Here is a 13,266-nt window from a genome sequence, read left to right as displayed (position 1 = left end):
ATTCAGCCAAAGATCTTGTTACCACGTCAGCATCAGTTTCACCTCCCAGTCTATATCGATTGACTTGCATAGTTAAAGCTACAATGTCATTTACTTCTTTCTTAATTGTACCAAAACGATTTTCTATTTCGCATATAGCTCGACGACTCGGTTACGGGTGTCACTGCAGAATTCGTCGTGAATAACCGCCCAGAAATTCACCCATGGATAGTTTGCCGAAACTAGCAAGCTGAGTAAATAAAAAAACATAGTTTCTGCAAATAGATTCATCTTCTTCTTCAATATACAGAGCTCGCCGAACTAACAAGGGCCGAGACATTTTCTTTCGACAAATTTGTTGAATTGAAGAATTGAAGAAAGCTCAGAGAAGAAGAGTAAAAAAGACTAGATGTGTGAATTTGGAGTTGAAATGGAGAGTATTTATAGAACTCAAAATTCTAACCGTTGGATGATATGGATTTACAACCGTCCAGATTTAGCGTTGGCGATTTTGTGTCAAACGCTGGTGGTTTAAGGACAAACGCTGGCGTTCAACTGAACAACAGGCGTGTTTGTCACAAACGCCGGCGATTGTGGCACGATCGCCCGGCCTTCCTTCACGCGCGCACTCGGTTTGTTCAGCCGTTTTTCGTGTTTGTTGAATTAATGGGATCGAAATCAACAAATCTATAATGTTGACTCCATAGAAGCTGCTCTAACCATGGTCAGGACTCGGGAGTACTCTGCGTTTCTGCAAAGCAAACACCTGCACTGTCATTAATATAACCACAGGTGTCCTGCTGAAAGTTGGAATATTAAACATAAGAATACCCGAAAGTCGCTAATACAAAATTCACGTCATCTACCATTCAACCCACTGAAAAACACCAGGGTCTTCTTTGTACAACTTCATATATATCTCGCATTGCTCTCTCTCGTCTGCAACTCTAATGGCGGAAACAACAATCACAGTATCACCAGACATAGCTGAGCCTTTAATTAGGTCACAGAATGGAGATTCGTCACCATCAAGATCACCATCGAGTAGGTCAAACCGACTGTCTCTTCTTCTAGGTCGTGCTTCTGGTCGTCGTGGTGGTGCATCAACTTTAGTTAGAGAAACAGCAGCGAGCCAACTTGAAGAACGTAGAATCGATTGGGGTTATTCAAAACCTGTTGTTGCATTGGATATTGCTTGGAATTTAGCTTTTACGATTGTTTCTGTTGTTTTCCTTGGGTGTACTTTTGATGAAAAACCTAATACTCCAATTAGGATTTGGATCTTGGGGTATGCGATACAGTGTGTGATTCATGTGGTTATGGTTTGGTCTGAGTATCATAGGAGAAGTAATAGAAGAAGGAATCGGAGTGTTGAGGATGGTGGTGGTAATAGGTCATCTGATTCTGATGTTAATGATAGTGAGGAGGAGGAAATTGGAGGGGATTCTTCTGGATTTCGTCGTTCAAGGTTAGTTATTATCGTATCATGAACTGGAATTTATAGAAATATTTATCGAAATGTTATTGAATTGAGTTTGTTAAATTTCATTTTGTTATTTATTGAATTGGGTATTTTGAATTAGATTGTAGTTTCTTAGGTAATTTCATCACTAGACTTTTGGATTCTCATACAGTGAGAAAAATACATGTTGTGTTAGTATAAGGACAAGAGGGAATTAGGGGTGGAATTTTGTCAACAAACTAGACAATAGTGATAAGACGAGTGAAACGTTTTTCGATATACTTTTCTACTTTATTAGGTTGAAAAATCTAATAATGGCTTTGTAATTGCAGACACTTTATTTATCTCGTAAGACTTTACCGCCTTATGTAGCATTATTGCCATGGCTTTTTTGTGTATGACAAGAAACTGTACTAGGTCTAATAGTAGAATTTGAATAAGAAAGTGAGTATGAACTGTATTGTTGTTAAATGTGCTTCAAAATGGAAAGGCGGAGTTTGAAATTTTGGTGGAACTTTGAATTCTAGTAAAATAGATACTTTCATCACTACACTTTTATATCATACAAGGACATGAGGAAATAGGGGTGGAAGTTTGTCAACAAACTAGGCGATAGTGATAAGACGAATGGAATGGTTTCAAAATACTTCTGTTCTGTTATTAGGTTAAATTCGTAATTGTAGACTCTGTTCTGTGTCTTAAGATTTCACCATCTTATGTGGTAATTTCCCATGGTTTGTTTTTTGTATGACAATCTGTTAATAGTATGATCGTATGAGTCTGCAAGTATAGTGTAGGATTCTAATAAGAAAGTGAATATTAACTGAAAGTCTATACTGTTGATAAGTGTTCTTCAAAATGGAAAGGTAAAGGTTGAAATTTAGTTTGTGGGACGTTAAATGGGTAAGGTTGCTACTAAAAAATAGTTCAGGTTACCTGTAAGCTACTTAATAAATATTGAATCATCGTGTCCTTCGACCCGTTCTTATATTGCAGTCTCATTTGACATATACAGTATCATTATCATATCTGTGTTAGGAATTTTAGTTGTTATCTGTTTGCTAACAGAATACTGAGGCAGGAACATGTAAACATGGAAAGCATAGGATATCTTAGTTGCAAATTTATTTTATATGCAAATAGGAAAAAACATTGTTACCCCGTACTGCAGTTATGTCTCACATTCTAGGTGCCTCAGATTTTATCATCTGAATTATCTTTGACTTTTTGACTCCTTTAGCAAAGTTGTACACAGTGCTAGAACATTATGTACAAAACAAAGGATCCTTTTTTTATATTTAATTCCTGTGTTGTCCTTGACTCCTTGCTGATCCTGGTTGTGAATTGTTTATTCAGTGCTGCTAAGCGATGTGAATCCCTCAATACAATAGCATCCTTTATGTGGTGGATAGCAGGATTCTACTGGGTAGTCTCTGGTGGTGAAGTCCTCTTGCAGAATGCTCCACGTCTATATTGGTACACACCTTACACCTGATACAATTGTAGATCAATTGGTTCTTATAACTAGTTGCAACATTCTCTATCATTTAAATTTTCTTGCATTAAATTTTGCTTCGCCTTTGGGATGCTCCCTATTTGATTATGTTAGTTCTTGCATGTTTTGTGAAGCATTGGTTTTGTCCCTTCTTCTGGAAGGCCATAGTTCCCAAAATGAGATTGTGTTTCCCGAATGGACCATTTTTGATAAAAATAAGTCTCTTTTTATGGATTAAAGACTTAAGAGGGCTTCTATATCTGGGATGAACAAGTGCGCTAAACTTAAATTTCTTATGAAAGGCACTTAAAAATCATAGGAACAGTCTTTTTTTTTTCTTTGCAGAAGTGACAAAGTATCATGATTAGCCAGCCTTAGGTATGATTAATATTGACTTTGCAAACAATTGATCTTGGTCTTGTTGATGTCCAGTTCAGACCTTTTCTTGATTACTTGTCCCCCTAGCCTTACATCATCATGGGGAAAACCACTTGTTAGCCATCCTAAATACCAGATGAAGTAACTTATTTACCTGTTTTATTGAAAAGCTCTGTGCAAACTTCACCCTCCTTCCATTTTCTCATTTCCTCGAACAGATTAGAAGTTTCCAGGTCTTTCACTTGATGCTGTCTTACGTTCAAACTGTTTACTTTGTGCAGGTTGGCTGTAGTTTTTCTGGCATTCGATGTGTTTTTTGCCATCTTTTGTGTTGCTTTGGCATGCGTCATTGGGATCGCACTTTGCTGCTGTTTGCCTTGCATCATTGCAATTCTATATGCTGTAGTAGGCCAGGTATGACTGAACAAGATCACCTATCCCTATGTCTGTGACAAATCTATCAACTATTTAATTTCATTATATTGGCATTAATAAAGCAGGAAGGTGCATCAGAAGCAGATCTCAGTATGCTTCCAAGATATAGATTCCAGATCAGTAATAACGAGGAGAAATCTAGCACAGGAGGGGGGAAAATGGTTCCCATAACAATGAATGGTGGAGAATTGGCAGAGGAACGTGTTCTTTCACCCGAGGATGCGGTAATTACTTCTTTTTATCATGGAGTTGGATAGTCCTTTTGGTGCTAAATAAAGTTTTTTTTGTAGTTCTAGAAAACGAATTTCCAATGATTGTTGTGTAGGAATGCTGCATATGCCTCACTTCATATGATGACGGAGCTGAAATCCATGGCCTGCCATGCAATCATCATTTTCATGAAACATGCATCGTGAAATGGCTTAAGATCAACGCTTCGTGCCCCCTCTGCAAGTTCAATATCTTAAAGGGAAGCAATGAACAAGTTTGAAAAGATAGATATGAATGCGCTAAGAGCCAGACCAGATTTTATGTGTATATAAAAAAGAGGAATTATTATTACATAATTTTGAGCTTTATCTCAGCCTTTCTGCTATCTTTTGTCGTATTTCATGGAATTATTCATCTCGTATAGTTGTAACTTGCAATAAGTTATTTTTTGCTTTTGATGGGTGAAATTGTAGAATAAAAGATCCTTGCTTATATTTAAAACTCTTCTGCAACTGTCGTCGGAGCTTTAGCTTATTCTTTTTCAGTGCTTCAAGTGAAACCACGTATTTCTGTCAGAAAACATAATCCATCATCCTATTTACAAGTTCGAGGCTCTTTAACTCTGTATCGAACTAATCTATTACAACTCTGATTTTTAGTCCACAACTATGCAATATTTCCATTTTTTAGTCCACAACTATGCAATATTTCCATTGCCCAAGGGAGAAAAGCATTTGTAATCAATCAATAAAACATGTTACATTATCTCCTAAACTCGAATCTATACCTCATCCTTGGAACTTTTTGCAATGGTTTCTTCATTTGGTTTAAATAACCATAGAACATAACACTACACTAATAGTCTTTTGTTTCTTCAGTGACCACATATAACATGGTAAAATTTATAAAACTTGGGCCTGCTTAAGGGTGCACAGGAACCGAGCCGGACCGACGGACCGAACCGGAACCGATGGAACCGTACCTGATTTTGGACCGAACCGAGGTACAAGGTACAAGTACCGGTCCCAAAAATAGGAACCGAGCTCTGGGGGTACAGGTACACGGTCCAACACATGAACCGTCCCGTACCGGACCGAAGTCCCGAATAATTGTGACCGTTAGATTTTTCGAGTTTAGTTTGATTACTAGATGACACACAAGTGAGCATTCTACTGGTGCTTGCACACATGGGGGTCAGGAGGTATGGGAACGAAGGTTATGTGCCCAAGTTGTAAGTGAGATTCTCTCTGCGATAGAGTGTAGTAAAAGGAACCATAAGTAACGTCGCAATGTCGCATAATGGTTGTCCCCTTCATTGGCATGGCCGTAACATCGCTTATTGCTAGAAATCGACTATGGGGATTGAGTAGTACGTAACCCAATTTTGTTGTAGATGAACCTCGTGAAGTTGCAGGTGATAAAAAGGTCAGATTTTTGGAGTTTCACATCTAAGGAACACAAGAGACTTGTCTCAAGGATACACAAATGGGCTTATTCCACTTGGGAAAGGAGAATGTGCAGGTTTGTGAGATTCTTTAAGCAGATGGTTTTCTTCTTCTTTGAGCAAGTAAATTGTAAAAAGACTTTAATATTCTTTTCTAATGTACGTACAGTGAGCAAGGTCAGATTTTTGGAGTTTCACATCTAAGGAACACAAGAGACTTGTCTCAAGGATACACAAATGGGCTTATTCCACTTGGGAAAGGAGAATGTGCAGGTTTGTGAGATTCTTTAAGCAGATGGTTTTCTTCTTTTTTTTTTTTTTCCCCTGAAATGGAACCGGAACCGGTACCGGTACCGACCGGAACCGGCCGGTCCAAAATGGAACCGGAACCGAGGTACTCGGTACCGGGACCGGTCCATTTTTTTGGTACCGAAGGGTGTAAGGTACAGGTACTCGGTCTCGGCAAGAACCGAGCCGAACCGTACCGTGTGCACCCTTAGGCCTGCTATGTCAGTTCAGCATCTGGTGGAGACTTCCTCTAATGAAATACCCATCAAACGGCGAACAAATTCCAAGTGTAGAGAATGACCTCCCTGTATCATCATCAAAAAATCTCTACTTAAAATTCAGGCAAGGAAAATGAGAAAGTTGAAGGGGAAACACGTGAATATGCAAGTAAAAGAATTCTCTACTTTAGGACAGATAATCATTTCTATCTACCAGAGTCTAGAAAGCATGACAGATTCAAAAAATGCTTATTTAACACAGGATCATTAGCTACAAGGATTATATAGGAAAGACGATTTTCTCTATGTTGCTTTGACTATCTATGTATTCTAAGTGAGTCGAGATATAAGAAAGTTTCAACTTTTTTGCACATTTGATGAGAAGAATTGCATATAAGCCCTGCAATTAAACTTAGCTGATGAAAAGTGCTTGGATGGATTTCTTTAATTAGATGAGTTACAAATTAGACATGGTATTGAATTAAGAACTTGTGTTCTAGTTAAGTATGCGTTATCCCTCAGTCCCATTATTCTGGGCGATCTAAGATTTCTTGATCAGCAAAGCTGTCTAATGTTACACAGTTCTTAGCTACTAGGTTATACTCAACTGGATGACCATTAGGAGGCAAAAAATGGCTAAACCTTTTAGCTGCCTTGTATGTCTATAATTATAACTACTGTCAGATCATCTGTTTCCGATATCCAAAAAATAGTCGGAGTATCTTATGTCAATATATTAGTAGAACCATTAAACTACCTGGAAAGTTGTTTTTCTTATGTTGCTTAATTTCTGGTCAATTTCTAAGGAAAAGGCTTTTGACCATATTGACTTTCATTTCCTATTCCAGAAAAAATTAACATGAAAAGAGAGAGGAGAAGAGGAGAGAAGCATACCTTATAAGCAACAATATGTCCAACAGGAAAACCTTGATTACCATCCTCTGCAAGAAGAGATAGGTCCCCCACCAGATCTAACACCTTGTGCCGGCAAGGCTCATCACTGAAGCGCAAAGGTGGATTCAACCAACCTTCACTTACACTAAAGAACAAGTAACAATTTAATATATAAGTGCATGATAGAAAAAGGATGTATTTAGATAGACTGGTCTCCGTTAAAACAAAACAAATTGAATTCTCATAAGTAAAGCTGAATGTAAAATTGTTAAACAAGGTATATGTTTGCTTAAAATGGTGTCCCTGCATGAGGCTGAACATTGAAAAGTTCAGCATCTTCACAAAGTAGAGAGTATTCAAAAAGTTGTACGAAAGAGATGTATGTCCGGAAGGGATATGAATGAGGCTAAAGATAAAGGATGGAAATAACAGAGGGACCTCTACCAACAACAATAGTACATGTGATTCATATCGCTTTTCATTCTAGTAGAATGACACAAATCTATGTACTAAATTATCCTTGTAGAACAAAGTGCAAATAGGGCTGAAGGCGGTTTTCATTGTGGAAGTGGTTGATAACTAGTCGAATGGCATCAAGAATAAAATTCTGAGAAAGTGGAAAACAAACTCTTTTAATTCTAATTAAATGAGATGACAAGGCATGACATGTATAATAACAACCCCTAAATATGGAAGCTCAAAATGTAAGAGGCAGGGGAATAACAAGGATCCCGAGTGTTAGAAGAAGACATAGTAGCATATATCACAAGTCACGATGAACCCCGTGCTCGCAATGTTACTATATAAACTCTCCAACCACCATAGAGATGTATATACACAAATGTGTCCACAGTTATTTACACTCTCAACATATGGATATTATATATCTCATCCAAAAGTCGGGTAGAAATATAAGAATGCCACACAAATGTAACTTACCTACAAACTATGGCGTTTTCAGCTGATCCCCCTTTAATGAGTCCAGCTTCACGTAATCTTTCCACCTGCACAGAATTTTTCTATAGGACATCAGGCAAAGGGAACTACAAAAATATGAATGGATACTGTCAAATCACTGCTTACTTATACCACATAACTTCCGTAGAACTATTGAAACTCTAGGGGAGGCTAAGCAGAAGGATATTTCATCATGTACCACTAAATGAAAAGAGATAAAGAAGCTGTTCATGATGACCAATCCTGAAGCCTAAAAATCATTGTCTCATTTATCTTTCCCAAGTGAACATGCATATATGTATGTCAAAACATGAAATTATCATATTCAAGCATCTCTGGCAAAGAAAAAATCAATCTGATAATATGCAAGTAACATAAAAACAAACCTCTTCATAAACGCAGAACGTTCTTGCAGAAGCAATTTCCTTCACATAGAAAGATTCATCATCCATGTTAACTGAAGATACCCACTGACATCCAATAGCCTGTACCTGCAACAACGTAATCCCATTACAATACATCAATCAGTTTGAAACCCATCCTGTTATCTAAAAATCTCTGACATTTTTCAAATTACAAGGTGTATCAAGGTATGAAAGTGTACCTGAGGAAAATTAATCCCATAGCTAATACAACTTTTCGGAGAAGGAAATGCCGCAATAAAAGAATCATTCCTCCAGACATGAACAGGTTCATTTATAATAGGTGCCAATTTCTCCTTAGTATTACCACTGTCATCTTTACAAACAGATAAACCAGTTTTCTCTACTGCTTCAACCCATTCCTTAGCAGACCCATCTAACAAAGGAACCTCATCAGCCCCAGTGACTTCAATTCTGCAATTATCAACATTGAGAGCTTCTAGGGAAGAAAGCAAATGTTCAACAGTTCTAACTCTAATTCCATTTCTTGAGAGTGTTGTACAAAGAGGTGAATCTTTAGTGAAATCAATTTTTGCTGGAATTTTCGTATCACCATATACGAAGTATCTACCTTCTCCTGCTAAAGCTGGAAGTAATTTTACAGTTGAAGTATCACCTGAATGAAGTGTCTTCCCTGATTTCTCAATCTTTGAAGATATTGTTTGTTGAAGTTTTCCAGTCTGCAACACACAGAATCAAGATAATCAAAGAGAGTAGAGATTGAGGGAGAAACGGAGATTAGAGACAAGAATGTTTACAGGTTTCCATGAAATTGAAGAAGATGAAGCTCCAAGGGCTTGCTTTAAGCGATTCATTGCTGTGTCCAGACTCCAGAGAGATGCCGATTATACTGGAGGAAAATTGTTTGACGAGGGGTTTCGACTTAAAATGAAAATTGTGCTGTCGGTTCTAAATGACCGACTGTTAGTAGTAGACAGATGAGTCATGACACAAAACACAGAGAGTCAAGAGACAAGAAATAAGGGTATGGCAAAGAGTTGGAGGGTGCATGCCCCTGTGTGAACACTCTAATCACCCTTGAACGGAAACTCGTCCGGCTGAATGCGAGTTCACACGGGGATGCGCGGTTGAAAACACGTCAGAATGCCACCAGCAAGCAAGTGGCTGGTTTCTTCATTTTTTGTATGACAGAACAGGGAAAAGAAAGTTAGCTACAGAATGCTAGACTGTACAATAGGGACCAAAGTGAAGCGCTTCAGTAGAATGTTGGGCTCGAATTCGATTTTATTATTCTGATCAGTACATGCCTGTTATCCTGAACAATGGTTGTTATTTTTTACAGAAGATGTTTCATGACATTGAATTCATCTTTTACCAGAAATCTCCACAAGAACAAACTCCATTTTCGAAATGGTGAAACCGATTTGTGTCCCTGATAATAATCTTACGGCCAGTGATCTTGGAAATGAACTTTGATGCTGTATGACAATCTCCACATATTCTAAGATTCTTAAAAACTCGAATTACTGAGTTTTTGGACAAGCTGATAAGACCCAAACCAATTGCCAGTCTTTCACCATGTTGAAGCAAAGACTCTCCCCCGTCTTCGTCATCTTCAACATTTCGTAGAACAAATTTGGCATCTGGTACATACCCTAATCTCTTCATTCGCGGCAATAAACTCCTTAAAGTATCATAAATCTCTTTGTGTTTTGGATGCGATTTATCTCCTGCATGAAAAGTTTGAGTTTCATTATCAATGTCAATCCAACTAACTCCAGGCTCTTTTACAAGTCCTCTTGATCTCATCAAATTCCTTACTTCTTCAACCTCCTTCCATCTCCCTGCAACTGCATAGATATTCGAAAGTAAAACATAATGTCCTGGATTTTGCGGGTCCATCTCAAATAACTGATCAGCTGCAAGTTTTCCTAGTTCGATATTCTGGTGAACTTTACAGGCTCCTAGTAATGCTCCCCATGAAGAAATTTCTGGCTCAACTGGCATTTTCTCAATAACTTCCTTAGCTTCGTCTAACAGCCCCATGCGACCAAGGAGATCAACCATGCAAGTATAATGTTCTGCCTTGGCAACAATTTTAAAATCCTCTAACATGGAGATAAAGACTTGCAGACCTTCATGAATCTTCCCAGTATGACTACAAGCTGAAAGAACTGAAAGGAAAGTACTGTCATTCGGATATACCCCTTCAGTTTGCATTAATTCATAGAGTTCGAGCACCTCTGCAGTCATTCCATGTTTCGCGTACCCATTGATCATGGCATTCCATGATATGACATTTCTATCTGTCATATTATCGAAGATTCTTCTTGCACGTTCAATGGACCCACCTTTCGCGTACATATCAACAAGTGAGCTATCCATAACTACTGAATTATATACGAAGAGGCCCTTCTTGATTGCATGAGAGTGAAGTTGTTCCCCTTGAGCAAGAGCTGGTAGGTTTGCACAGAAGTTAAATAAGGTTACTAGTGTTGAAGAATCGGACTCTACATTCTCTTCCTGCATTCTCCTAAATAGTTTGAAGGCCTCATCTTTTGATTCACTATTTGTGAACCCTGTGAGAATAGAATTCCATGAGATTGTGTTTCTCTCCTCCATCTGATCAAACACCCATTTTGCATCATCAACTCTGCCACAGCCATTAAATGACGAAAGCATGACATTTTGGATGCTCACATCTTTCTCACTTGTTTGATTGTAAACTCTACATGCACAATCCATGAATCCACAGGTAGCATACATATCAACAAGTACACAACGTAGTATCCCTTGACTCTCAAGGTTATTTCTTACTACAAATCCATGAAGTTCCTTTCCGTTCTTAATGTTGGAAAGCTTTCTGCATGCTGAAATTGTGCTAGTTAAAGAGAAACAATCAGGTTTAATTCCTGAAACCTGCATAAGCCTGAAGATTTCCAATGCTCTTTCAGGTTCATCGTTTTGCTCATAACCCTCGATCAATGAATTCCATGAGTATGAATTCCTCTCATCCATTCCAATAAAAATCTGCTCAGCATAGTTCAATTCTCCACACTTCGCATACATGTGGACTAACTCGGTTTCAACAATTAGATGATTCATACCAACTGTTCTAATCAGATGGGCATGAATTTGCTTGCCTTGATCTAAACTCCCATGAATGGAACAAAGATTTAGAAGGTTAGTAAATGTGAAGCTATCAGGACTAACATCCTCTGCCAGTTTCATTTCATGGTAAATCTCAAATGCATCTAAACTCCCGTCCTGTGCATATCCAGATATCAGAGAATTCCAAGAAACTTCATTTCTCTCTGCCAACCTCTCAAAAGCTCGATGTGCTTTTTCCAGAAATCCACATTTTGAATACATATCTACCAATGCACTCCCAAAAATAACATCAGAATCCAAGAAATTTTTAACTAAATACCCATGAAATTCTCGACCAGTTCTAACATCCGCTAATCCAGAACAAGCACTAATAACACTTCCTAAATTGAATCGATAAATATTGTAACCCAATGTCTGCATTTTTGAGAACAGTTTTAGTGCCTTGGGAAAATTTGAAAACTGAACTAATCCAGATATCATTGAGTTCCAAGTAACTTGATCCTTTTCTTTCATCTGATCAAACACTTGCGTACAACTCTCTGAATCCCAGCATTTAGCATACATATCAATAAGAGAATTCCCTACGAAAACGTCACCTTCAAATCCACATACTATCAATTTAGCATGAACTTGCTTCCCTCTATCCAATGATCTCAAAGCACCACAAATCCTAACAGCCGTTGCAAAGCTGAAATGATCAGGACTCTCCCCAAGATTAACCATCCGATAAAAAGTTTCCCATGCTTCTTCCCATCTCGTCGCCCTTACAAGTCCGCGAATTACCGAATTTCAGCTAACAACATTCTTGCATTCAATCTCATCAAAGGCGATTACTGCATCATCCATCGAATCGAAGGTAACATACCCATCAACCAAAGACCCGCCAACAACTAAATTCTGATTCAACCCACACTTAATAACTGAACAATGAACCTGTCTAAGACCATCAAAATCTTCTAACTTCACATATGCCTTAACAACACTAGGGAAAGTAAATTTATCCGGACAATTTCCTTCCTCCTGCATTCTGTAAAACAATTCCAAAACTTCAACATAATCATCAATCTTTGAATAACCAAGAATCATAGTATTCCAAGACGTCAGATTTCTTATCGGCATTTCATCAAACATTTTACGTGCAATACACCAGTCTGATAATTCACCTGATCTAGCATAAAGCATAAGGATTTTTGTTTGTAAAAAGGTGTCCGGGGAAAACCCATTAGAGAGAATTGTAGCATGGATCGATTTACCAAGCTCGAAGGAATTCGAAGTGATGCAGTCTTGGATAAGAGAAGAATAATATGATTGGGTAGGAGGAGTTTGAAGTTTGGTTTCTTCATCACGAGTTTGTTTCAGCTTTGGAAGGACTAGCTTGTTGTTATGATTTGCTGAAATGGGACTCAGCTTTGGTTTTGGCGGGAAAGAGAAATACTTGTGGTGGGTACAATAACCGTTGAAGTAGTTAAATGGGTGATGAAGAGGCAGTGTTTGGGTACACAACATTTTCTTACTTTAATTCTTTAGTCTTAAAAACTCTGTCTATTTAACTTACTTTGTTTACAAAAGGAAGAATATTTTAACAACTTTTAATTTAAATACTTCAGTGTATTTCAATATGTATACTATCAGTCCTCATATTTGTAAGCATGTCAACATTTATACCATCAATCTTCAGGTTTTCACCTCCTTTGTCACACGGATATTATACTTCCGTAATTCAATCATTTTCAGTTTTCTCTAACATCATAAATTCACGACACCAAGTTTTACAAATTTCTGAAATCATGATTTGAGGTATATTGTAAGCTACCTCTATTGTTGATCACAATGAAGAAGAAATAAAGACTTGTAATTCCCTAATAATGAATTTTTATAATATAAGATTACTCAAGCATTATTTGGCTTGTTTTATCTCTCATGAAGTAATAATGTTACAAGCACAACAATAATGCTTGAGAACTCACACATACTAGTTCTCTTCTCATATAATCCTTACAACATTAGAAAAA

General features: G+C 37.7%; 2 protein-coding genes and 1 pseudogene across 2 annotated transcripts; 1 reads left to right on the top strand and 2 right to left on the bottom strand.

Moving 5' to 3' along the window:
- Positions 1 to 809: 809 nt before the first annotated feature.
- On the top strand, positions 810 to 4,471 carry LOC113275314 (E3 ubiquitin protein ligase RIE1-like). Its single transcript, XM_026524799.1, has 5 exons — positions 810 to 1,447; positions 2,798 to 2,917; positions 3,596 to 3,728; positions 3,815 to 3,973; positions 4,075 to 4,471. The coding sequence occupies exons 1-5, from the start codon at positions 930 to 932 to the stop codon at positions 4,237 to 4,239; spliced, it is 1,095 nt and encodes a 364-aa protein (XP_026380584.1). The 5' UTR covers positions 810 to 929; the 3' UTR covers positions 4,240 to 4,471.
- A 1,060-nt stretch (positions 4,472 to 5,531) lies between these two features.
- Positions 5,532 to 9,046, bottom strand: LOC113273806 (probable UDP-3-O-acyl-N-acetylglucosamine deacetylase 2, mitochondrial). The gene is made up of 6 exons (XM_026523413.1): positions 8,941 to 9,046; positions 8,365 to 8,862; positions 8,147 to 8,251; positions 7,743 to 7,807; positions 6,804 to 6,948; positions 5,532 to 5,996 (listed from the first exon to the last, which is right to left on the bottom strand). The coding sequence occupies exons 1-6, from the start codon at positions 8,995 to 8,997 to the stop codon at positions 5,919 to 5,921; spliced, it is 948 nt and encodes a 315-aa protein (XP_026379198.1). The 5' UTR covers positions 8,998 to 9,046; the 3' UTR covers positions 5,532 to 5,918.
- A 374-nt stretch (positions 9,047 to 9,420) lies between these two features.
- On the bottom strand, positions 9,421 to 12,778 carry LOC113275312 (annotated as a pseudogene).
- Positions 12,779 to 13,266: the final 488 nt, after the last annotated feature.

This window comes from Papaver somniferum, chromosome 4 (genome assembly GCF_003573695.1).
Source record: "Papaver somniferum cultivar HN1 chromosome 4, ASM357369v1, whole genome shotgun sequence".
In the NCBI taxonomy this organism is placed as follows: domain Eukaryota; kingdom Viridiplantae; phylum Streptophyta; class Magnoliopsida; order Ranunculales; family Papaveraceae; genus Papaver; species Papaver somniferum.
This window is presented reverse-complemented; position numbering and strand designations above follow the sequence as displayed.

Excerpts from the sequence above, each read along its gene's own strand:
- LOC113275314 (XM_026524799.1), top strand. The coding sequence starts at position 930 with ATGGCGGAAACAACAATCACAGTATCACCAGACATAGCTGAGCCTTTA. Across the intron at positions 1,448-2,797 it reads TCTGGATTTCGTCGTTCAAG|TGCTGCTAAGCGATGTGAAT; the intron begins GTTAGTTATTAT and ends TTGTTTATTCAG. Across the intron at positions 3,974-4,074 it reads TTCTTTCACCCGAGGATGCG|GAATGCTGCATATGCCTCAC; the intron begins GTAATTACTTCT and ends ATTGTTGTGTAG.
- LOC113273806 (XM_026523413.1), bottom strand. The coding sequence starts at position 8,997 with ATGAATCGCTTAAAGCAAGCCCTTGGAGCTTCATCTTCTTCAATTTCA. Across the intron at positions 8,863-8,940 it reads CTTCAATTTCATGGAAACCT|ACTGGAAAACTTCAACAAAC; the intron begins GTAAACATTCTT and ends TGTGTGTTGCAG. Across the intron at positions 5,997-6,803 it reads GACATATTGTTGCTTATAAG|GGAGGTCATTCTCTACACTT; the intron begins GTATGCTTCTCT and ends ATGATGATACAG.